This window comes from Scyliorhinus canicula, chromosome 9, assembly GCF_902713615.1.
Source record: "Scyliorhinus canicula chromosome 9, sScyCan1.1, whole genome shotgun sequence".
NCBI classification, from domain to species: domain Eukaryota; kingdom Metazoa; phylum Chordata; class Chondrichthyes; order Carcharhiniformes; family Scyliorhinidae; genus Scyliorhinus; species Scyliorhinus canicula.
Genome location: NC_052154.1, coordinates 90,328,466 through 90,353,553, shown reverse-complemented (window position 1 = coordinate 90,353,553; position 25,088 = coordinate 90,328,466). Strand labels below are relative to the sequence as shown.

The 25,088-nt window shown below is 47.3% G+C and overlaps 1 protein-coding gene across 1 annotated transcript in view; it reads right to left on the bottom strand.

Annotated features, from left to right (window-relative positions):
* hydin (HYDIN axonemal central pair apparatus protein) overlaps positions 1-25,088 on the bottom strand; it is a 1,231,368-nt gene that overhangs the window by 279,147 nt on the left and 927,133 nt on the right. Inside the window, exons 39-40 of the mRNA XM_038807144.1 lie at positions 16,417-16,605; positions 9,505-9,669 (exon numbers count right to left, since the gene is read on the bottom strand). Of these exons, the coding sequence (XP_038663072.1) occupies positions 9,505-9,669; positions 16,417-16,605 (354 nt within the window). The remainder of the gene's footprint in view (positions 1-9,504; positions 9,670-16,416; positions 16,606-25,088) is intronic.

Genomic DNA, 25,088 nt, shown 5'->3' with positions numbered 1-25,088 from the left:
GTTGGCCATTCCCTAAATACAAAATATTGGAACGCAAAGCATATAGGATAAAATGGATAATGTTTGCAGCACCAGAAGGCTGCACCTAGCAGGTGTGGATTCTGTCTGCTAAGAAAAGCAGACAGCACCAAAACGAACATTCCGCATACTAATGAGGCAATCTCCGAGATAATTAGCATGTTAATGGAACGATTCCAGAGACAATGGACACAATTGGGGAAGTAACTGCAACATTGTAAAGGATACCAGACACCCACGCACCAGCAGGGTTCGAAAACAAAGACCCTGAAAGCCCACCCAGTAACTAAGGAACAGCCTCAGTATTGGGGGGATTCAAACATATCGATTGGGAAGAGACCCAATCGATTCCAAGCAGGTAAGGGAGTACGCCCAAAGGGACGCGGGTCCCTGGGACCTATAAAAGACAGGTCCCACACATGGTTCAGTCTTCTTGTCCAGCCCTCCTCTCTCCTTGACCAGCACTCCTCCGTGGACCAGCACCTCGACCAGCTTTTGCCAAGAAGACCCTGAAGGAGAGAGAGAAGTTCGGACAGCAGCTGCCAGCAAGTAAGTGTCTCACAACGATCGCTATCAGTGGTAGACACTCCTGACCCCTTTTAACTTATACCAACCTGAAGTCTGCAGACCAGAGCAAGAGGCCTTGTTCCCTGACCCGGCAGTTCCTTCGAGATAAGTATTAGTTTATTTAGCGGTAGGAATAGTTTAATCCTTTAGCGTGTGCATGGGTAGTTATTATAATTGTATTATAATAAACTCAGTTGTTTGAACTTACTAATTTGTGTATGGTTTTATTGCTTTGAACATCACCTTGAACTTGTGGCGGTATCTTAACGATACCTGGCGACTCCAGAGCTAAGTAGAGAAACAGAGCCAAATTGAGTGTTAAGCACACTCACCCAGAACGAGCAACACATGCCTAATTTCCTTAGTTTCTTCAGGAAGTATTAGTGCTTTTGTGCTTTCTTGGTCACAGTGTGAATGTGAGTGGACCAGAACAGATTATTGATAATGTGCAGACACGAGGAATTTGAACCTGTCATCCATCTCCTCCTCAGCACCATTGATGCAGACAGGGGTGTGTTCGATACTGAGGTCAATGACCAATTCCTTAATTTTGCAAACATTGAAGGAGAGATTGATGTCATTACACCATGCCAACACCATGCCACTATGTTCTCTATCTTCCTCTTTATTGTGACTCATTGTTGTTTGAGATCCGACCCACTACGGTCATGTCATCAGCAAACTTGTGGATGGAGTTGTAGCCAAATTTTGCCACACAGCCATGTGCCTATAGGGAGTATAGTAGGGGGCTAAGTATTGAGAACTATCATGGAGGAGGTGTTGTTGTTTATCCTCAATGATTGTGGTCTATGGGTCAGGAAGCTGAGGATCCAGTTGCAGAAGGAGGAGCCAAGTCCTAGGTTTTGGAGTTTTGATTTAAGCTTGGCTAGGATTATGCTGTTTAAGACACAGCTGCAGTCAATAAATAGGAGTCTGACGTAGGAGTCCTTGTCGAGATGCTCCAGTGATGAGTGTAGGACCAGGGAGATGGCGTCTGCTATGGACCGGTTTTGGCAGAATGCAAATTGCAATGGACCAAGGCATTCTGGGAGTATGGAGTTGATGTATCTCATGACCGACTTCTCAAAGCACTTCATAATGATAGATGTCAAGGCCACCAGATGGCAGTCATTGAGATACGTTTCCTAGTTCTTCGTTGGCATTGGTATGATGGTGGTTTTCTTGAAGCAGATAAGGACCTCAGAAAGGAGTAGGGAGAGGTTGAAGATGTCCGCGAACAAATTCGTAAGTTGGTTTGCACAGGATCTGAGTGCACAACCAGGGTCCACTTTCAAGAAGGCCGATCTGACTTTGGAAGTTGTAACAGTAGGTATAGGTGTGTCTGAGACTGCTGGAGCAGTTTTTTTTTTACATAGAATATACAGTGTAGAAACAGGCCATTTGGCCCATCGAGTTTCCACTGACCCACTTAAGCTCTCACTTCCACCCTATCTCCGTAACCCAATAACCCCTCCTTACCTTTTTTGGACACTAAGGGCAATTTAGCATTTCCAATCCACCTAACCTGCACGTCTTTGGACTGTGGGAGTAAACCGGAGCACCCGGAGGAAACCCACGCAGGCACGGGGAGAACGTGCACAGACAGTTACCCAGCGGGGAATAGAACCTGGGACCCTGGCGCTATGAAGTTGACAACGGTTTGTTGGTTTCCTGCTCGAAACGAACATAGAAGAAATTGAGTTCATCAGGGAGGTGTGCGCTGCTGCCAGTGATTTACTTGTCTCTGTTTTGTAGCCCGTTATGTTATTTAAGCCTTGCCACAACAGATGAGAGTCCATGTCGTTAGTCTGTAACTGTCGCTTTTCTGGTATTGTCTCTTGGCATCCCTGGTGGCTTTGCAGAGGGCAGTAGGAGGCCATTTGGCCCATCGGGTCTGCACCGACTCACTTCAGCTTTCACTTCCATCCTATCCCCGTAACCCAATAACCCATCCTAAACTTTGTGGTCACTGGGCAATTTAGCATGTCCAATCCACCTAACCTGCACGTCTTTGGACTGTGGGAGGAACCCGGAGCACCCGGTGGAAACCCACGCAGACACGGGGAGAACGTGCAAACTCCGCAGTGACCCAGCGGGAAATCGAACCTGGGACCCTGGCGCTGTGAAGTTGACAACGGTTTGTTGGTTTCCTGCTCGAAACGAACATAGAAGAAATTGAGTTCATCAGGAAGGTGTGCGCTGGTGCCAGTGCTATCGACTTGTGCTACCGTGCTGCTGGTCGGACCTAGATTTCTTGTATAGGTCAAGGTTCATTCAGCAGGGAGTGACTGTCCCAATTAAACCATGGTTTTTGGTTGGGGAACATATGTACTACCTTCTTTGGAACGCAATCTTCTACACACTTGCTGATGAAGCCTGTGATGGTAGTGGCATACTCGTTTAGGTTGGCCACTGAGTTCTTAAATATGAACCAATCTACCGACTCCAAGCAGTCGCGTAGAAGCTCTTCTGTTCTGGACCAGCATTGTACGATCTTATTAACCAGATTCTCCTGCTTAAGTTTCTGCTTGTATGCCAAAAGGAGCACTGTCTTGTTGTCCGATTTTCCAAAGTGCAGTCGGGGATGGATCGGCAGGCGCCCTTGATGTTTGTGTAGCAGTGGTCAAGGTTATTGGCACTCCTGGTGGGACAGGAGATGTGTTGGTGGAATTTTTGTAGTACATTAAGGTTGGCCTGGTTGCAGTCCCTGCCCACGATGAAGAAGGCCTCTGGGTATTCTGTTTCATTGTTATTTATAGCGGTGTACAATTCATCAAGCACCTTCTTCACTTCTGGGGTATGATGCAGACCGCCGTGATGATGGCAGAAGTGAACCCCTCTGGAAGGTAGTATGGGCGGCACTTCACAGTCAGGTATTCCAGGTCCAGTCTGCTGAGTGCTCGCTCACACCCATCACCTGCACACAATGTGCCCGGGGATGGAGGGATGCTTGGAGAGATGGGCCAGGGGTCCGGAGATTGGCCAGCATTGCAGAAAAAAGTGACAGAGGCATCTACTGGTGTTTAATGTAAATACAATTCCCCACTCTCCCGATGGTGCTATCTCCCCCTACCCCCAAGTCCTTCCCCATCACCCCGTCCCGCCTCCCCTGATGCCCTCAGTGGTCCTTGATGTGCTTTGCCTTGCCTTCCTAGTTATACCACTACATCTAGGTATCTCCCAGGATGCACATCAGATGTGGAGGCAGCCAACTGTTTACTCCATCCTGTGGTCTTTGATGTCCCTGACGGGCGTCCTCTAGGGGCTCTGGGGCCCGAGGGCCCTGGCTCAGTTGCCAACGGCAAAAGCACAGCCATGCAGCCCTGTCTCATGCGCTGGCTGTGAGATGTGACCTCATCAGAGGGGTAAAACTTGGGGTTCTGACGGCTACCATCCCCACTCCATAGGACGGACCCGGGTTGCCACCTAGCGCCCCTACCACCCGTTCGATAGGGGCCCCGGGCTTCATCGTGGGATGGAGGGGTAGCTGGTTCGTGCCCTGGCTGCCCTACATCACCTGGCTCTGCCAGCCCTGGTGGCTCCCCCTGGCCCGTGGCAATGATCCTCAGTGAGTGGAATCGCTCTGCTTCGGCAATGCCCACCTGCGAGTAAGGACAAGCTCCGCAGCACCTCGGCCATTCCCATCTCACAGAACCTCATCAAGGTCAGCCTGGTACTGGTTGACATCCCCCAGCGAGGCGGACATTCCCAGCCAGTTGAGACCCTCAGCCATGGCCGTCATCGACAGCGTGACGCCTTGGATACCTTCACTAATAGTGCTGACGTTGTGCACCAGGCTCTCTACTGCGGTCGCGACGCTAGCAGTATTGGCCTCAGTGCCATGCATTGCCGGCGACATTTCCTGCACCCGTAGCCTCTGGAACTCCTCGAAGTTGCTATGGATCTGCTGGAGTTTTGCTGACATCTCCCTCTGAATGTCCCAGCTGCTTCCTAACATCTCCATCAACTCCAGATATACCTCTTCCACAGGCTCAGCATCAGGCTGGGACACAGCTGGGTCCTGGGTCCAGCAGACCTCTGACTGATGTCTCGTCTGGAGGATCCTGCCTCCACCTGATGTACATCAGCAGCAGTATGGTGCTCACCAGATTGTGTCCCAGAAGCCTGACGACTAACATTTCCCACCGAGGTGCGTGTATCTGTGCTAGTAGAGGGTGGGGATGATAGCTGTGTTGCGACTATTACGGTGGCATCCTCAGAGCTCTCCTCCAAGATGTTCTCCCGGGAGGCTGGCACCGTTGGTTGGAGGACCTGTGGGAGAATGGCCATGTGGTCAGTTGGAGGGATGGTTCAGTCAGTAAAGCAATAACCACCGGATGGAGCCGGTGGTTCCTAACCGCTGCAGTATTCGCCAGCCTCTGTGTTGTTGACCGCTGAAAATTGTGCATTTATATGCGAACATCCCCAATTCTGGCCTTACGATGGAATGGCGGTCATAGATGAAGCAGTTGAAGATGGCCGGCTTAGAACACTACCCTGAGGAATTCCTGCAGTAATGTCCTGGAACTGAGATGATTCACAACCATCTTTCTTTTTGCCAGGTATAACTCCAACAAGCATAAATAATTCTCCTGAATTCCCATTGACTTGGGTGTTAAAATTTGTTACAGCCAGCAGGTTTTCCCTTTTGGCTTCCAATTGACTCTTTTATATCAGATTTAGCTGGTCTCTTAACTTGGACTCTGGTTAAATTCAAATGAGTTGTCTCAGATTTGAGTTCCGAATTTCCACTATGACTGGAGGAGGTTTAAGCTTAATAACCCTGATTTCTCCTCTCACCACCCATCCCCAAACAGAAAGGTTCAGCTGTTTGCTTCCCCCTTCATAAGTGGTGATCTGTTTCCTCACCCCTCAGTTTTGGTCACCTGGTACCGTATGCTAGTGAGTATAGAAATGGAAAAACAGAGCTAATGAATGCTTGGTCGGAGAGATGATAAATGAAGGAATGATTTAGATTGCTGGGATGTAGGAAGCAGTTCTAGGGACGATATGACCTCTACATCTGAACGGTTTGCATTTTAAGAGAACTGGGACAAAAGTTTGCCAGTGCTATTTGGGAGGATTTAAAGTAACTTGGCACGGAGGTGCAAACCAGGAGGTAATATCAGAGAAGAAAACAAAGATGCACAGAAAATGAGAGAGAATGATAGCAGGAGTGAAGGGAATGGTAAGGAATTAGGTAGGATCAGGGTAAAAGTAACTGTAATAGGATCTAAATTATGATTACTGTGCATGCAAGTGAATATGCAGAGCATGGTAATTAAGTTTGGTGAGCAGCAAGCACACAGAGCTATGTGGAAATGTGATGTGGCAATAACTGAGACCGGGATCAAAGAAGGACAGCACTGGATATTCAATATTCCTGTGTACAATATGTTCAGGAAAGATAGGAAAAGAAGAAAATAGGAGTAGCTGCATTCATAAAAGGGAATATGGAGAGAGAGGATGTGAATGAGGATCAAGGACAGAATCTGTTTGGTTAGACATAAGAAACAACCGAGATATCATTACTTTGCTGCGTGTATTATGTAACCGCAAACTAGTGGGAAAGGTACATCGGAAAAAATTGCATGTAAATTGCAAAGAGGTGCAAGAATTACCAAGTAGGTGTCACAGGGATCTTTAGAAAACTATATTTCTAATTTGGACTTAGACAGTAGAGGTGTAGAGCGGGACAAGAATTTCTGTAAAGTGTTCAGGAGAATTTTCTACATCTATATTGTGAGAGGGATAATGTTAAACTTCAAAAGGACACATATAGACTTGTGGAATAGGTGGCAGGTGAAATTTTATGTAAAGAAATACAAAGTAATTTATTTTGGTTGGAAGAACGAGAATACAAAATAAAGGGTTTAAATATAAAGGGGGTGCAGGAGCAGAGGGACCTGGAGGTACATGAGCACAAACCATTGAACATGGCAGGGCAGATTGAGAAAGCAGTTAATAAGGCATATGGGATCCTGGGCTTCAAAAACAGGGACGTAGAAGGTACAAAAGCAAGGAAGTTATGATAAACTCCATAAAACAGTGATTTGGCCTTAACTGGAGAATTGCGTCCATTTCTGGGCACTACAATATAGGAAAGATGCAAAGACATTAGCGAGGATGTGGAAAGTGTCCATGGATGAGGCACTTCGGTTCCTCGGTTAGATTGGAGAAAGTGGACCGGTTCTCCTTGGAGAAGAAAATACCAACAACTGGTTTGATAGAGGTGTTCAAAATTATGAGGGGTCTGGACAGAGTGGAGAGGGAGAAAGTGTTTTTGTGGCAACTTGAGACCACAGAGCAGGTAAATAAGGTCAGCCTGTACTCAAAATGACACTCTTAACAGTTTATATAGGTGAAAGGATTGAGAACCTGAAAACACTGATTTAAGGAAACTGGCAAAAGAAACAACAGCGGCATGCGGAAAAGCATTTTTACACAGGAAGTGGTTAAATGGATAGATTTCTTCTCCTGCTGGGGCGATGGGCGGGGGGTTGTAGTGGGGACCTTTCCCCTCTTCACTGCAGCTGGGAAATGCCAAATGTCTAGATATACCGAAGAACAAAAACTATCCAGGTCTGTTTTCGGAGTGTAGGACTTATACATGTGCTCCATTCATTTCCAGAAATGGTTTACAATACTGCAGTCCAGATGAACTTGTTTTTCATGTGCAACATGTAATGTTGCTTGTGTTAAGTGTTTACCATTTGACTGCCATTTTAAATGAGGAGGTGAATTAAAAAATGACAGAGGTTTTTAGTGAGAACAAATGTTCGATAATGTACTAATACAGCAGAAAGAATGAAATGGACATGGAAAGAAGGGATCCTGTTTTAAGTCCAAAAACAGCTCAAAAAGGATTTCGGAGGAATTACTGATCGCTGATTGAACATGTCCAATCAATGTCAAGCTATTAACTGAATGAATTAAGTGATGCTTTAGAAAGAAATTAAGTAAACCAGTTATTGTATCAAACATTCCAAGGCAGCTGTAGCATGCATAATGGCAGAGCAAAGCTCCCTCCATCTCCCAATTGAATATTCTATCCTCCTTTCAACTATGTTTACGAACAATTACCTTGGAGATCTGGGGCATTGTAACTGAGAAGATAACTGAAAGATGCACTGGGGGACCTTCCCCAGAAGTCCTCAGGTTAGGATTGCATGGCAATTGCCCAGGAAGTTCAATGTCCCCCCTCCCCTGCTTCCAGAGAACTGCCCCACCCTCCCTGTTACCTCCCGACTGCCCTTCACTCTCCCAACTGAACACCCCTGACTACCTGATGCCCCCACAAACCACCTGACCCCCCCACTGACCAACTGATGCCCCTGCTACCCTATCCCCTCACCAAACTCCCAAGCTTCCCCCTCCCTTGCTTTCACGTCGCATCATACCCACTTAGCAAACAAACCTACCTTTCCCTGACTTCTCAGCTGCTTTATGGCAGCTAGTGCCGTATAAATGAGGCCATGGCATTCTTATCGTTGACTTAGCTGTCCTGGGCACAAGGCCTTGGGAACCAACAACGCTGTACTCTCCTTACACAGCCTGAGCCGGAAGGTCGGACGGAAAATGAGGGGCGCAATTCTCCGCCCCCCCATGCCGGGTGGGAGAATAGCGGGAGGGCCTCCCAACATTTTTCACCCCCTCCCGCTATTCTCCACCCCCCATGCCCGACCCACGCCACGAATCGCCGCTCGCCGTTTTTTACGGCGAGCGGCGATTCTCCAAGGCCGATGGGCTGAGCAGCCGGGCCTTCATGCCCGTTTCAACACAGCAGCAAACACACCTGCTCGCTGCCGTCGTGAAACGGGCGCCAGATGCCCGTCTGAGGCATCTGGGGGCCCGATTGGCACGACCGTACCACGGCCGTGCCAAGGGGGACGTAGGCCCGTGATCAGTGCCCACCGATCGCGGGCCGTGCATCCATAACGGACGCACTCTTTTCCCTCCGCCGCCCCGCAAGATCAAGCCGCCACGTCTTGCGGGGCGGCTGAGGGAAAAGACGGCAACTGCGCATGCGCGGGTTGGCATTGTCCAACCTGCGCATGAGCGGCCGACGTCATCGGCCGTGTCAGCCGGCATGACGCTTGACGTGCAGCCTTTGCGGAGAATCTTGCCCGAGCTGCTCCATTTGCAGGTAAGCAAATAGGAGCTGACAGACAATCTGATTCTGATTGCTACTCCCCAGAAGTTACGGGCTTATGTATACATAAAAGAACAGAAGGACACAAGAAAGAGGAGATGCATCTGGACATCACAGCTTCAAAACTATACTGAGATATTGATAGGATCTCAGACCACAGCAAAATAGATGCTTCTGGGAATGATGATACTGAGCATGAAAAACGTGCAACGTTGCAACTCAGAAATGCCTCAGAAGAAGCCGATATACTGAAACATGAATGAATAATCTGGTGTCATTGTGGTATAGTATCTTATTTACAGGGGTGAACTTCAGATGCCTATTTTGGGTGGCACGGTGGCACAGTAGTTAGCTCTGCTGCCTCACAGTGCCAGGGACCGGGTTCAATTCTGGCCTTAGGTCATGGTCTGTGTGGAGTTTGCACTTTCTCCCCATGTCTGCGTGAGTTTCTTCTGGGTGCTCCGGATTCCTCCCACAGTTAAAAGATGTGGAAGTTATGGGTTGGCCATGCTAAATTGCCCCTTAGTATCCAAAGATGTGCAGGTGAGACAGTGGGTATAGGGTTATGGGGGATTGGGACTAGGTAAAGTGCTCTTTCAGAGGGTCAGTGCAGACTCAATGGGCTGCATGGTCTCCTTCTGCACTATAGGAATTCTATGATTCTATGGCCTCTCTAATTACTGGATTGATTGTCACAATTTAGCTCTTTTCTTAATGTGTAATTATAGCACTGTGGTTTATGGACTTGTGATGGAATGTACTTGTACCTGTCTGAGGAGCTCCATATACAATACACACGATGCCCCTGCGATTTCGAGCAGCACATCCATCGGGTGATAGGTCAAGTCCTAGATACCTGCCAATGGCCATGGATACAGGGGTAATTTCCAGTTCTCCAACTCCCAAGTTGATAACAGTTTCTGGTTTCTCTCCTGCACCAAACACACAAACATTACAAATAAATATTTTCCCACAAAATAATTTACTTAACCTCATTACTTCCTTACATTTAGATGAAGCACTTTGACTAGTAGGCCAGCCATGGTCTTTCTAAGTGTAAAAATGCTGCTTCTTTTCTGATCGCTTCATATTTTCAGCACCTCCTCAATATAAATAGTCATCCTTTCTCCACTTTTCCCTGCTTCTCTTGATGATGCAATTAAAACTCGGCTTAAATGGAACAAAAATATTACAATCCCGGGTGGGATCTGTGGTGATCTTTGTGAGTGGTTTCCAGAATAGAAGGAGTAGTGATCACAAAGATACACAAAGTTCGTTTGAAGAACTAAACTAATTTTATTAACACTACTACATTTGAGTTCAACACTTATTCTGAATAGCAAACATACATGTATGAATTAAACTACACTCACTACCACTAACTCTATCTACTAATTATAACTATTATATCTTAGCTAACTTTGTAATACTGGGAAGGGTTAATTCCTCCTCATCATGTGCCAGGCTCAGTCTAATTCAATTTAAGGTGGTCCACCAGGCACACATGACGGCAGCGAGAATGAGCAAGTTTTTTGGGGTAGAAGACAGTTGTATGAGGTGAGTGCTTCATTGGGATGGTGTGGGAAGACTGAGTTGCATGGGGTAATGTCTATTTAATTGTTATTGTATATTCTCTTTTTGCACTATGTTAATGTTCACTCTAGTTTGTTTTATTATTGTTACTACTGTTTTATTATGAAAAATTCTGCAAAACCTTAATAAAAATACTTTTCAAAACAAACTAACTCTGCAATACACTATGAATCTTATCTTCGTCAGCTCCAATCTAAACTGCTTCTCTTAGCTGAAGAGCCAATGCAATTTATAGTACTGCCCCTTAGCTCCTTCTAGTGGTTAGTCTTAATATAACATTAACTCTTCACGTGCTGTACATTTGCATAATGTCATTTAATGTCGGCCCTCCAAGCCTGTGCCGACCATGCTGCCCGTCTAAACTAAAATCTTCTACACTTCCAGGGTCCGTATCCCTCTATTCCCATCCTATTCATGTATTTGTCAAGATGCCCCTTAAATGTCACTATTGTCCCTGCTTCCACCAAGTCCTCTGGCAGCGAGTTCCAGGCACCCACTACCCTCTGTGTAAAAAACTTGCCTCGTATTTCTCCTCTAAACCTTGCCCCTCGCAGATTAAACCTATGACCCCTAGAAATTGACCCCTCTACCCTGGAGAAAAGCCTCTGACTATCCACTCTGTCCATGCCCCTCATAATTTTGTAGACCTGTATCAGGTCGCCCCTCAACCACCATCGTTCCAGTGAGAACAAACCAAGTTTATTCAACCGCTCCTCATAGCTAATGCCCTCCATACCAGGCAACATCCTGGTAAATCTCTTCTGCACCCTCTCAAAAGCCTCCACATCCTTCTGGTAGTGTGGCGATCAGAATTGAACACTATACTCCAAGTGTGGCCTAACTAAGGTTCTATACAGCTGCAACATAGAACATAGAACATTACAGCGCAGTACAGGCCCTTCGGCCCACGATGTTGCACCGTCCTGTGAAACCCTTCTAAAGTCCCTCTACACTATTCCCTTATTGTCCATATGCCTATCCAATGACCATTTGAATGCGTTTAGTGTTGGCGAGTCTACTACTGTTGCAGGCAGGGCATTCCACGCCCTTACTACTCTCTGAGTAAAGAACCTACCTCTGACATCTGTCCTATATCTATCTCCCCTCAATTTAAAGCTCTGTCACCTCGTGCTGGAGATCACCATCAGAGGAAAAAGGCTCTCGATGTCCAGCCTATGTAATCCTCTGATCATTTTGTATGCCTCAATTAAGTCCCCTCTTAACCTTCTTCTCTCTAACGAAAACAGCCTCAAGTCCTTCAGCCTTTCCTCATATGATCTTCCCTCCATACCAGGCAACATTCTTGTAAATCTCCTCTGTACCCGTTCCAATGCTTCCACATCCTTCCTATAATGTGGCGACCAGAACTGCACACAATACTCCAAATGCGGCCGCATCAGAGTTTTGTACAACTGCAACATGACCTCATGGCTCCGAAACTCAATTCCTCTACCAATAAAAGCTAACACACCTTACGCCTTCTTAACAACCCTCTCAACCTGGGTGGCAACTTTCAGGGATCTATGGACATGGACACTGAGATCTCTCTGCTCGTCCACACTACCAAGAATCTTACCATTAGCCCAGTACTCTGCCTTTCTGTTATTCCTTCCAAAATGAATCACCTCACACTTTTCTGCATTAAACTCCATTTGCCACCTGTCATCCCAGCTCTGCAGCTCATCTATGTCCCTCTGTAACTTGTAACATCCTTCTGCACTGTCCACAACTCCACTGACTTTCGTGTCATCTGCAAATTTACTCACCCATCCTTCTACGCCCTCCTCCAGGTCATTTATAAAAATGACAAACAGCAACGGCCCCAAAACAGATCCTTGTGGCACACCACTAGTAACTGGACACCAGTCAGAGCATTTCCCATCAACCACCACTCTTTGTCTTCTATCAGCTAGCCAATTTCTGATCCAAACTGCTAAATCACCCTGAATCCCATGCCTCTGTATTTTCTGCAATAGCCTACCGTGGGGGACCTTATCAAACGCTTTACTGAAATCCATATAGACCACATCAACTGCTTTACCCTCATCCACCTGTTTGGTCACCTTCTCGAAGAATTCAATGAGGTTTGTGAGGCGCGACCTACCCTTCACAAAACCATGTTGACTAGTTCTAATCAAATTATTCCTTTCCAGATGATTATACATCCTATCTCTTATAAACCTTTCCAAGACTTTTCCCACAACAGAAGTAAGGCTCACTGGCCTATAGTTACCGGGGTTATCTCTACTCCCCTTCTTGTAGAAGGGGACAACATTTGCTATCCTCCAGTCCTCTGGCACTATTCCTGTAGACAAAGATGACTTAAAGATCAAAGCCAAAGGCTCAGCAATCTCCTCCCTAGCTTCCCAGAGAATCCTAGGATAAATTCCATCTGGCCCAGGGGACTTATCTATTTTCACACTTTCCAGAATCGCTAACACCTCCTCCTTATGAACCTCAAGCCCTTCTAGTCTAGTAGCCTGTATCTCAGTATTCTCCTCGACAACTTCGTCTTTTTCCTGTGTGAATACTGACGAAAAATACTCATTTAGCACCTCTCCTATCTCCTCGGACTCTACGCACAACTTCCCACTACTGTCCTTGACTGGCCTTACTATTACCTGAGTCATTCTTTTATTCCTGACATACCTATAGAAAGCTTTAGGGTTATCCTTGATCCTACCTGCCAAAGACTTCTCATGTCCTCGCTTGGCTCTTCTTAGCTCTCTCTTTAAAGCCTTCCTACCTAACTTGTAACTCTCAAGCGACCCAACTGAACCATCACGTCTCATCTTCACATAAGCCTCCTTCTTCCTCTTGACAAGTGATTCAACTACTTTAGTAACCCATGGTTCCCTCACTCGACCACTTCCTCCCTGCCTAACAGGTACATACTTATCAAGGACACGCAGTAGCTGTTCCTTGAACATGCTCCACATTTCCATTGTGTCCATCCCCTGCAGTTTTCCTCTCCAGGCGATGCATCCTAAGTCTTGCCTCATCGCATCATAATTGCCTTTCCCCCAGCAATAACTCTTGCCCTGCGGTTTATACCTATCCCTTTCCATCGCTAAAGTAAACATAATCGAATTGTGGTCACTATCACCAAAATGCTCACCTACCTCCAAATCTAACACCTGTCCTGGTTCATTACCCAGTACCAAATCCAATACGGCCTCGCCTCTTGTTGGCCTATCTACATACTGCATCAGGAAACCGTCCTGCACACATTGGACAAAAACGGATCCATCTAAAGTACTCGAACTATAGTGTTTCCAGTCAATATTTGACTTGCCAATTCTTATACTCAATGCCCCGGCCAAAGAAGGCAAGCATGCCGTATGCCTTCTTGACTACTTCTCCACCTGTGTTGCCCCCTTCAGTGACCTGTGGACTTGTAATTCAGTTCGGGATCAGTACGTTTAGTGTCGTGCAGAGGAAATTTGACATTCCAGGTATTTACAAAGAGATACAAGCCACAATTTGAAACAAAACAAAGAATTTTTACTCTACAAAATTCAACAAAGATACAGTCAGTGCTATTTATCTTATACACTTACAGAATTAATATGAGGCAAATATGAGTTAACAGCCAAACTGATTGGAACAAACGTTACATGGCATATAAAATGGCAGAGCCCACCAATTTCTCAGAACCAATCCAGACATCGGTGATAACTGTGAGTCAAAAAAATTCTTTAAAATTCTATCTTCCTCACAAGGGATTCCAGCTTTACTCTTTCAAGAATATAGTTTCTGATTTCCCTCAGCAGCCACTACAACTCAGACTTTGCTTCCCCTCAATTGCTCAATCTCTTCTCCAAAGACTGCGTTCGACAAGATTTACAAAGCTGCACCCCAACATCTAATCACCAGTACAATCTCACCTCTCTAGATGCTCTGAGAAGAACACTACTGCTCTTTGGCTTCCCTGAGCATTAACTCTCAGCTGCTCTGAGTCATCAACAGCTGTCAGGGCTTTCCTGAGCCCTAGCTCACGCCGGACTTCTCTAAGCCCCAGCCACACATGGAGCTGATGACAGCCTATTAGCTGTTGCTTCTTCAGCCACCGATAACCTTGCTATGTGGGATCACTTTTGTGGCAGACCCAGGTCCTGTGGTCATTGTTTTGTTCCACACTGTCACTCAGGTGCTCTGCCCAACCCAGCAGCTGGCAATAGAATGTCAGAAACTGAGCATGCACAGCCTGCTGTTCTTTGGGCTTACACCGGAAATCCTAGGCATGCCAGGATCTGTAGTCCTCGACCTCCACCCAGAAACTGCACAAAAAATCCAACAAGATTTCCTCACATTATGAGTTCAATATAAACACGTTATACTGAGATAAAGGACTCTTAAGTTCCTGTCACCTGGTCATAAATTAACAAGCAAACAGGAATTGTTGGTTGCCCAAAGTCACTTCGGACACTGCCTGCTTTAGAAACTTGTCCCACGTGAAAATTTGATTATCTTGCTATGTCACAGCATCAACCTGTGTTTGTTCCTATTATCAATTCCTTGCTCAGTAGAGGTAGTCAGTAAACACACCAAAACATTTTTTTTTAAGGAATGTTCATGGTAAAACAATAAAATGATTGTTACCACATACGCTGCAGAAAAGGATGTCCCGAAGCGTGGTACATTGGCGAAACCATGCAGATGCTGCGACAATGGATGAACGGACATCACGCGACAATTGCCAGGCAGGTATGCTCCCTTCCAGTCAGGGAACACTTCAGCAGTCAAGGGCATTCTGATCTTCGGGTAAGCGTTCTCCAAGGCAGCCTTCAGGACGCAGAATCGCCGAGCAGAAACTTATATACAAGTTCCGCACACATGAATACGGCCTCAACCGGGATTTGGATTCATGTCGCATTACATTTACCCCCCACCATCTGGCCTGGGCTTGCAAAATCCTACCAACTGTCCTGGTTTGAGACAATTCATACCTCTGTAACCTGGGGTTACCCCTCTCTCTGGCTCTGTAAAGACTTAATTACCTGCAAATGCTCGCATTCAAAGTATCGTTTTGCATCTTTGACTTTGCCTGTATGTTTCTGGAACCTACCTCTTCATTCACCTGAGGAAGGAGCAGTGCTCCGAAAGCTAGTGATTTGAAACAAACCAGTTGGACTTTAACCTGGTGTTGTAAGACTCCTTACTGCAATAAAATGATTAACATTAATAGCCCGTGCCAGGTCAGAAAGAGGGGCATGCTCACACATACATTCTTAATAGATGCCTAAACATCCTTCAACATAAAAGCTTAACCGATTTTGCGTGAAGTACCATTCATTCTCGCTTTCTGTCATAGTTCAATGTTTTGGAGGGGTACCTGGGATCTCATCCCTTGTATCAGCTATGCACATAACTACTTTGTCGCACTTTGCTTAAGTTTTCGGTATAGTTGTGGTGCCTAAAATATGTGCGGTTTGATCCAGATACCGCCGTTACAGATGGCTTTGAGACAACCTTGTGTTTTATGGCTTAAAGAATGGCCATTAGACAAGCAGAGACAGCTCTCATGTGATTTTGTTTTCTAAATGACTCATCTAGGCTCAAAGTACAGCACAATTCTCCATAACAATGAGCTGATAGATTAAATCTTGGTATTACAATTTGTAGAGATAAGGGAAACAATTGTCGGCAGGAAGGTAGGAGATAAGGGAGGACCAATGGTTAGAACTGCTGTCCCACAGCATCAATATAGGGGGTTTGATTCCGACTTTGGGTGACTGTCTATGTAGAGTTTGCAGTTTCTCCCCGTGTCTACGTGGGTTTCCTCTGGGTGGTCTGGTTTCCAGTGACAGTCGAAAGATGTGTGGATTAGGTGGATTGGCCATGCTAAATTTCCCCTCTAGTGTCCAAAGTTTAGGTGGGTTTACGGGGATAGGACGGATTGAGTGGGCTGTTGAGGGTGCTCTTTCGTGGGTTCAGTTCAAACTCAATGGGCTAAATGGCCTCCTTCTATAGTGATTCTATATAAATGATCAAATCTGAATTTTAAATTCTCAATACAGAAGGCAAATCATTCCCCCGACCCACTTCATCCCTGCAGTGTGACTCCAAAATCCAACCTCACGTACCTTTGGCCTCTGATACTTTCTCAGTCGCTTCGCTCTCTGGCTCCTTTTTGTCCTCTGTCAACGGGCTTACTGGTGGCTTTGAAGAAGCATCACTTTCATTGGTTAGTGCGGCACCCTCTGGAATTAGAAGCCGTTCTTGCTTATCTGTTTGATCAGACAACATCTCGTCCAATTCATTCTCTTTCAACTCTAGGAAGAAACAGTTATATTTCACATAAACTTTAGGACAAAATGAAATAGTTCTAGATTGTGATAGCATTTGGATTGGATTGGATTGGATTGGATTTGTTTATTGTCACGTGTACCGAGGTACAGTGAAAAGTATTTTTCTGCGAGCAGCTCAACAGATCATTCAGTAGATGGGAAGAAAGGGAATAAAAGAAAATACATAATAGGGCAACACAAGATATACAATGTAACTACATAAGCACTGGCATGGGATGAAGCATACAGGGTGCAGTGTTAATGAGGTCAGTCCATAAGAGGGTCTTTTAGGAGTCTGGTAACAGTGGGGAAGAAGCTGTTTTTGAGTCTGTTCGTACGTGTTCTCAGACTTCTGTATCTCCTGCCCGATGGAAGAAGATGGAAGAGTGAGTAAGCCGGGTGGGAGCCGGGTGGGATTTTTGAAACAAGCTGGTTTCAACCTGTGACCTGAACAAGGTTAATATTCATCCCTCAACCAACATCACGAGACAGATAATCTGGTAATTTCTACTTGTTACATCTTGCTGGGCATGAATTGGTTTCCACACTTCCTACATTATAACAATATCTCACAACTATTTAAGTGGCTACAGGCATCCTCAAGTCTTGAAAGATGCTCTCTGAATGCAAGTTTTCTTTTCTTTCACTCAATCCAGTGTCCAATGGTGCTTTAGTGGATGAAGAACCAGAGAGGCGAGGAAGTTCTAGTGCTGCCTGGACAGCAACAAAAATTAAAGAAATAGGTGAAATGGAAGCCTCCTTGAAGCCATTTGGATTTTTAAGAAAATGGGGTGTTTTTATTTTACTGTGACAACTGCTAATGAATTATAGTCTATTTTTAAATAATTCATTCCTGGAATAAATTATGGTTTGCATGTTTGCATAGAGCAGCACGGTAGCATGGTGGTTAGCATAAATGCTTCACAGCTCCAGGGTCCCAGGTTCGATTCCCGGCTGGGCCACTGTCTGTGCGGAGTCTGCACGTCCTCCCCGTGTGTGCGTGGGTTTCCTCCAGGTGCTCCGGTTTCCTCCCACAGTCCAAAGATGTGCGGGTTAGGTGTATTGGCCATGCTAAATTGCCCTTAGTGTCCTAAAAAAAAGTAAGGTTAAGGGGGGGGGGGGTTGTTGGGCTACGGGTATAGGGTGGATACATGGGTTTGAATAGGGTGATCATTGCTCGGCACAACATCGAGGGCCGAAGGGCCTGTTCTGTGCTGTACTGTTCTATGTTCTATGTTGGTGCTGCACAACTTTACTTAAAGGTTCTATTTCTTGTGAATAAGCTTGTAGTTGTTGAGCGACGACTAGGGAAGCAGTGATGCCACAAACAGGAATCAGGTGTACTACAGTCTGCCGCGGGGCATGGCTGGGAGGGAAGGGGGCTCTCTGCAATGGAAGAAAATGAAAAATAGTTCTGAGGAAGAATTTGGTGGCTCAGATTTAATAGGATGATGCAGGCTTGACTGTGAGTCTTCTTTTTTGATTCAAGTTGTACAGATTCAAGAGTGGAATTTCATACTCCATGGTAGCAGTAGTTTGGGAAATGCTTGAAAGAATGGCTTCAGCAGCTGCCAAGGGCACATGTGGCTGTTTCCTTGAGAAATGGAAGAAGTTTCGGTTCAGAGCTTTTCAGAATGAGGCAGAAAATCATACATTTTTCAGGTGCAATTGGAAACAGAGCAGAGGGATATTATCTGTGATATTTAGCAAATTTTCTTTTAACTGTTATGTTTTATGCTGTAGGGTGAGGCTGACTGTTATAACCTATACGAGAGCTTTGGGACCGGGCTGATTAAACTCCTCATGGAATATAAACTGCACCGCTGAGGGGTCGGGGCTCCCTCACCAGTGGGGAATAAACCTGGACGTGAAACCCCGGCCTGAGTGTAAGCTCAGCGGTGTAGAGAGTTTTGCTCTTCGTTCATTAAAACAATTTTGTTTCTTTACCCTGGTGTATGGTTGCTTCCTCGAACTTAACACTGACCTACTTGTGAGGTTAACTTTCTTTGTGCTGATTTCGGGAGCAAGCTACTGGTACATCTCCTTCCTGTTCTGGTCCTGGTGCCAGGGGCCAATGAAATGGGATAGAATGCTACCACCAGCGAATGGCATGCCGCCAAGAAACACCCGCCTGAGGTCCGGACAACCCGCCCATTATTTCATTGGAAGTGATTCAGAGAACGTTCACTGGCATGATCTCCGTTATGGAGGGATTGTCTTATGAGCAGAGTTTAAACAGGTTACGACTCTACATATTAGAGGTGATCTCATTGAAACATGTAGGGTGCAATTCTCCGCCCCCACCACGCCGGGTGGGAGAATAGCGGGAGGGCCTCCCGACATTTTTCACGCCCTCCCGCTATTCCCCCCCCACGCCCAACCCATGCAACGAATCGCCGCTCGCCGTTTTCTACGGTGAGCAGCGATTCTCTGAGGCCGATGGGCCGAGCACCGGGCCTTCACGGCCGTTTCAACACGGCAGCAAACACACCTGCTCGCTGCCGTCGTGAAACGGGCGCCAGATGCCCGATTGGCACGGCCGTGGTACGGCCGTGCCAAGGGGGGCATAGGCCCGCGATCGGTGCCCACCGATCACGGGCCTTGCGTCCATAACGGACGCACTCTTTTCCCTCCGCTGCCCCGCAAGATCAAGCCGCCACGTCTTGCGGGGCGGCTGAGGGAAAAGACGGCAACTGCGCATGCACGGGTTGGCGTTGTCCAACATGCGCATGCACGGCTGACGTCAACGGCCGCGTCAGCTGGCGTGATGCTTGACGTGCGGCCTTGATGACGGTCGTCAAGGCTGCACCGCCGTGACGCACGGGCCATGCTCCTAGCCCCGCCCAGGGGGGAGAATCGGCCCCGGAAGTGGGCGTGAAGGCTGCCGTGGGTCACAGCCTGTCCCACGGCAGCCTTTACGATTCTCCGCATTTGCGGAGAATCTCACCCATAGGGCGCGGTTCATCGGCTGTGTTGCGCTCTCTCTCGAGCGCAGTGCAGCCGGTGAATGCCAGGAGACGCCACTCGCATTTCCCGGCAGCCTTTATGCCTCGCAGAATCCGTCCAAGTTCCGCAAGGCATCCGAGTCAGAAACACACCCACAAGGGGCGTGACCAAACCGCGCTCGCCGCAGAGGTGGTTTTAAACCAACTTTGGCGAGCTGACCTGGGATCCACCGGCCTCCCCGGCAAGGCTGCACTCGGGCAGCGTTCAGCACTGGTCCACACAAACATGGATTGGGTGGACAGGCACCCAGGGGGTCGCCTCGGCTATCGGAGACGCCTGGGTGGTCATAGATAGAGCAAGATGCCACTGCCAAGGTGATTGGGTGGCACTGCCAAGCTAGGAGCACAGCTTGGGTGCTAGGGTGGAATTGCAAGCGTGGCCAGGTGGCAATACCAAGGGTCAGGGCCACAGGGGGCCAAGCCCATAGAAGGATGATGGAAGGTATGCAGGGCAGGTAAGTCAGAGGCTCTGGGGAGTGTCGGGTGAGGGCCCTGGATGGGGAAGAGCTTTTAAGTGGTGTGGGGGGGGCCCAAAGAGAGGGGACCCCAGGGATCCAGTAGCAGGGTGTCTTCACTTAGGGGAAGTGGGAGTAATGCATGCATATGGGGAGCTGAATTGCCCATGGGTGGGGAGTATGGGAGACACACATGTTTACTTAGAGTTCAGGGCTCCCTTCTAAAATGGTGGTCCATCTCCGAGTTCAGCTCCCCAATGCTAAAAGGAATTCTAAGGGCGTGATCCTCCAGCCATGCTGCGCTGGAAAAACAGCTCACCGTGGTGCAGTGTGGCCGGTGAAAGCCAGGAGATCCTGCTCTCGGGAACTACACGGACCCCAACGCCTCGTGTGATTCAACACAATGGGTGGGATCACGTTTTAGCAAATCTGCACATTAGAGCGAGGCAGTAAGTCTTACTCTAATGTGCAGATTCCCGAGGTTCCTGAGGCTTTGGGATTGAATCCCTTCGTCTTGGGGATCTCGGGCGAACGCCGTCTGGTACTGACTCCCTGTAACGGGGACCAGACGTAATGCGACTTGGGGGGGTCAAAGGCCTCCAGATGCATGCCCTCTGGGCAAGGTGGTACCCTGGCAGTGCCAGCCTGGCATCCTGTCAATGCCACCTGGGTGCCAGCCTGGCACTGTCAAGGTATCCACTGCCAGGTGGCAGGGACGCTGCCAGGGTGCCAGTTTGGCACTGCCAAGCGGCCAAACTGGCATTATTTGCGCACACCCGATCGGGCCGCGGTTCCCCAGCGTGGGTGTTGGGGATGCGGAGGGGGCCGGGGGACCCTCCCATGTTGCGTACGGGCTGGGAGGTGGGGGGGGGGGGGGGGGAGAGACAGGATTCTTTTGAAAGCCTCGGAGATCTGGATGTCATTTAAAAATGGCATCATGATCTCTCACTACAACGGGGAGTTCCGGCAACTGGAGCTCCCCATTGTAAATAAAACGTGGCTATGTGCAGCCTCGGCCGTACGTTCCCCATTTAGGCCCCTTATTCAATGTGAGTCGCGTTTAATAGCCATGTGTTTCTCAGCACTGCGAGTGCTGGGAATCACTCAGCTATTGTGATTGGTAAGTAAAATCTTTGTTCTTTTCACTTATTAATTATTTGATAGTATAGTTTGTGGTCAGTTAAGGTAAAGGGTAAAAATGGCAGGAGATCCCAGACCCGTGTTATGCTCCTCGTGCTCAATGTGGGAGTTCAGGGACGCGGCCGATGCCCCTGACTCCTTCATGTGCAGGAAGTGTGTTAGACCGCATGACGGCTGTGGAGCTGCGGGTGGATTCACTTTGGAGCATCCGCGATGCTGAGGAGGTCGTGGATAGCACGTTCAGTGAGGTGGCCACACTGCAGATTAAGATTGGTGAGGGAGACAGGGAATGGGTGACCAAAAGGCAGAGAAAGAGCTGGAAGGCAGTGCAGGTGTCCTCTGCGGTCATCTCCCTCCAAAACTGGTATACCGTTTTGGATACTGTTGGAGGAGATGTCTCACCAGGGGAAGGCAGCAGTAGCCAGGCTCATGGCACCGTGGCTGGCTCTGCCACACAGAAGGGTGGGAAAAAGACTGGCAGGGCTATAGTCATAGGGGATTCAATTGTAAGGGGAGTAGATAGGCATTTCTGTGGTCGAAAACGAGACTCCCGAATGGTATGTTGCCTCCGGGTCAGGGATGTCTCAGATCGGCTGCAGGACATACTGAAGGGGGAGGGTGAACAGCCAGTTGTCGTGGTTCATATAGGCACCAATGTTATAGGTAAAAAAAGGGATGAGGTCCTCCGATCAGAATTTAGGGAGTTAGGAGATAAGTTAAAAAGTAGGACCTCAAAGGTAGTAATCGCAGGATTGCTACCAGTGCCACGGGACAGTCAGAGTAGAAATTCAAGAATAGTAAGAATGAATACGTGGCTTGAAAGATGGTGCAGGAGGGAGGGGGTTCAGATTTTTGGGACATTGGAACCGGTTCTGGGGCGGTGGGACCATTACAAACCGGATGGTCTACACCTGGGCAGGACTGGAACCAATGTCCTAGGGGGTGCTTCTGCTAACACTGTTGGGGAGGTTTTAAACTAATGTGGCAGGGGGATGGGAACCAGATTAGGAAGTTAGAGGTCAGTAAAGAAACAGCAACTAAAGCCAGTAAGGTACAAGATAATAAACTCAATGTGACTAAGGGGAAGAGTAGACAGGGAAGAGATGATGAACGCAAAGAGACAGGTGGTCTGAGGTGCATTTGTTTTAATGCGAGAAGTGTCGCAGGTAAGGCAGACAAACTTAGGGCTTGGATCAGTACCTGGGAATATGATGTTATTGGTATTACTGAGACTTGGTTGAGGGAAGGGCAGGACTGGCAACTGAAAATCCCAGGGTATAGATGCTTCATGAGGGATAGAGAGGGAGGTAGAAGGGGTGGAGGAATTGCATTACTCGTCGGAGATGATATCACAGCTGTGATTAAGGAGAGCGCGATGGAGGATTCGAGCACTGAGGCAATATGGGTGGAGCTAAGAAATAGAAAGGGTGCAGTAACATTGTTGGGACTTTACTACAGGCCTCCCAAAAGCGAGCATGAAGTAGATGTGGGAGTCTTTTAAGGAAAGGTTGATTAGAGTGCAGGACAGACATGTTCCTGTGAAAATGAGAGATAGAAATGGCAAGATTAGGGAACCATGGATGACGGGTGAAATTGTGAGACTAGCTAAGATGAAAAAAGCATACATAAGATCGAGGCAACTCAAAACTGATGAGGCTTTGGAGAAATATCGGGAAAGTAGGACGAATCTCAAACGCGCAATAAAGAGGGCGAAAAGGGGTCATGAAATATCTTTGGCTAACAGGGTTAAGGAAAATCCCAAAGCCTTTTATTTGTATGTAAGGAGCAAGAGGGTAACTAGAGAAAGGATTGGCCCACTCAAAGACAAAAGAGGGAATATATGCGTGAACTCAGAGGAAATGGGTGAGATTCTTAATGAGTACGTTGCATCGGTATTCACAAAGGAAAGGAACAAGACGGACGTTGAGGCTAGGGATGGATGTTTAAATACTCTAGGTCAAGTTATCATATGGAAGGGGGAAGTTTTGGGTATTCTAAAAGACTTAAGGTGAAAAAGTCCCCAGGACCGGATCGGATCTATCCCAGGTTGCTGAGGGAAGCGAGGGTCGAAATAGCTGGGGCCTTAAAAGATATCTTTGCAGCATCCTTGAGCACGGGCGAGGTCCCGGAGGACTGGGGAATTGCTAATGTTGTCCCTTTGTTTAAGAAGGGTAGCAGGGAAAATCCAAGGAATTATAGACCTGTGAGCCTGACGTCAGTGGCAGGCAAACTGTTGGAGAAGATACTGAGGGATAGGATCTATTCACATCTGGAAGAAAATAGACTTATCAGTGATAGGCAGCATGGTTTTGTGCAGGGAACGTCATGTCTTACAAACTTAATAGAATTCTTTGAGAAAGTGACAAAGTTAATTGTTGAGGGAAGGGCTGCAGATATCATATACATGAACTTTAGTAAGGCGTTTGATAAGGTTTTCCATGGCAGGTTGATGGAAAAAGTGAAGTCGTATGGGGTTCAGGGTGTACTAGCTAGATGAATAAAGAACTGGCTGGGCAACAGGAGACAGAGAGTAGTGGTGGAAGGGAGTGTCTCAAAATGGAGAAGGGTGACTAGTGGTGTTCCACAGGGATCCGTGCTCGGACCACTGCTGTTTGTGATCTACATAAATGACTTGGAGGAAGGTATAGGTGGTCTGATTAGCAAGTTTGCAGATGATACTAAGATTGGTGGAGTTGCAGATAGCGAGGAGGACTGTCAGAGAATACAACAAAATATAGATAGATTGGAGAGTTGGGCAGAGGAATGGCAGATGGAGTTCAATCCAGGCAAATGCGAGGTGATGCATTTTGGAAGATCAAATTCAAGAGCGGACTATATGGTCAATGGGTCCTGGGGAAAATTGATGTACAGAGAGATCTGGGAGTTCAGGTCCATTGTATCCTGAAGGTGGCAACGCAGGTCAATAGAGTGGTCAAGAAGGCATACAGCATGCTTGCCTTCAACGGACAGGGTATTGAGTACAAGAGTCGGCAGGTCATGTTACAGTTGTATAGGACTTCGGTTAGGCCACATTTGGAATACTGCGTGCAGTTCTGGTCGCCAGATTACCAGAAGGATGTGGATGCTTTGGAGAGGGTGCAGAGGAGGTTCACCAGGATGTTGCCTGGTATGGAGGGTGCTAGCTATGAAGAAAGGTTGAGTAGATTAGGATTGTTTTCGTTGGAAAGATGGAGGTTGAGGGGGGACCTGATTGAGGTCTACAAAATTATGAGAGGTATGGCAGAGTGGATAGCGACAAGCTTTTTCCAAGAGTGGGGGTGTCAGTTACAAGGGGTCACGATTTCAAGGTGAGAGGTGGAAAGTTTAAGGGAGATGTGCGTGGAAAGTTTTTTACGCAGAGGGTGGTGGGTGCCTGGAACGCTTTACCAGCGGAGGTGGTAGAGGCGGGCACGATAGCATCATTTAAGAGGCATCTAGACAGGTATATGAACGGGCGGGAACAGAGGGAAAATAGGAGACAGGTTTAGATAAAGGATCTGGATCGGCGCAGGCTGGGAGGGGCGAAGGGCCTGTTCCTGTGCTGTAATTTTCTTTGTTCTTTGTTCTTTGTAAACGTGCTCTCCCGAGGACATTGATCCCTTTTGGGAAGATCGCGCCCTAAGTGTGGGCTAAACCAATGAGATGCTTCCCAGGGCCCAAAAAACTGACTGCCGTTGATTACCTGTGGGGAACTCACTGCCAGAGACGACGGGAAACTCCCTGAAAAACCTGCAACAAATTAACTTAGAAATATTTTGGGAGAATCGTGCCCATAAGATCCTTAAATGGTTTGACAGGGTAAATGCTGAGAGTATGTTTCCCCTCATGACAGTGTGTAGGACGAGAGGGTATAGTCTCAGAATAAGAG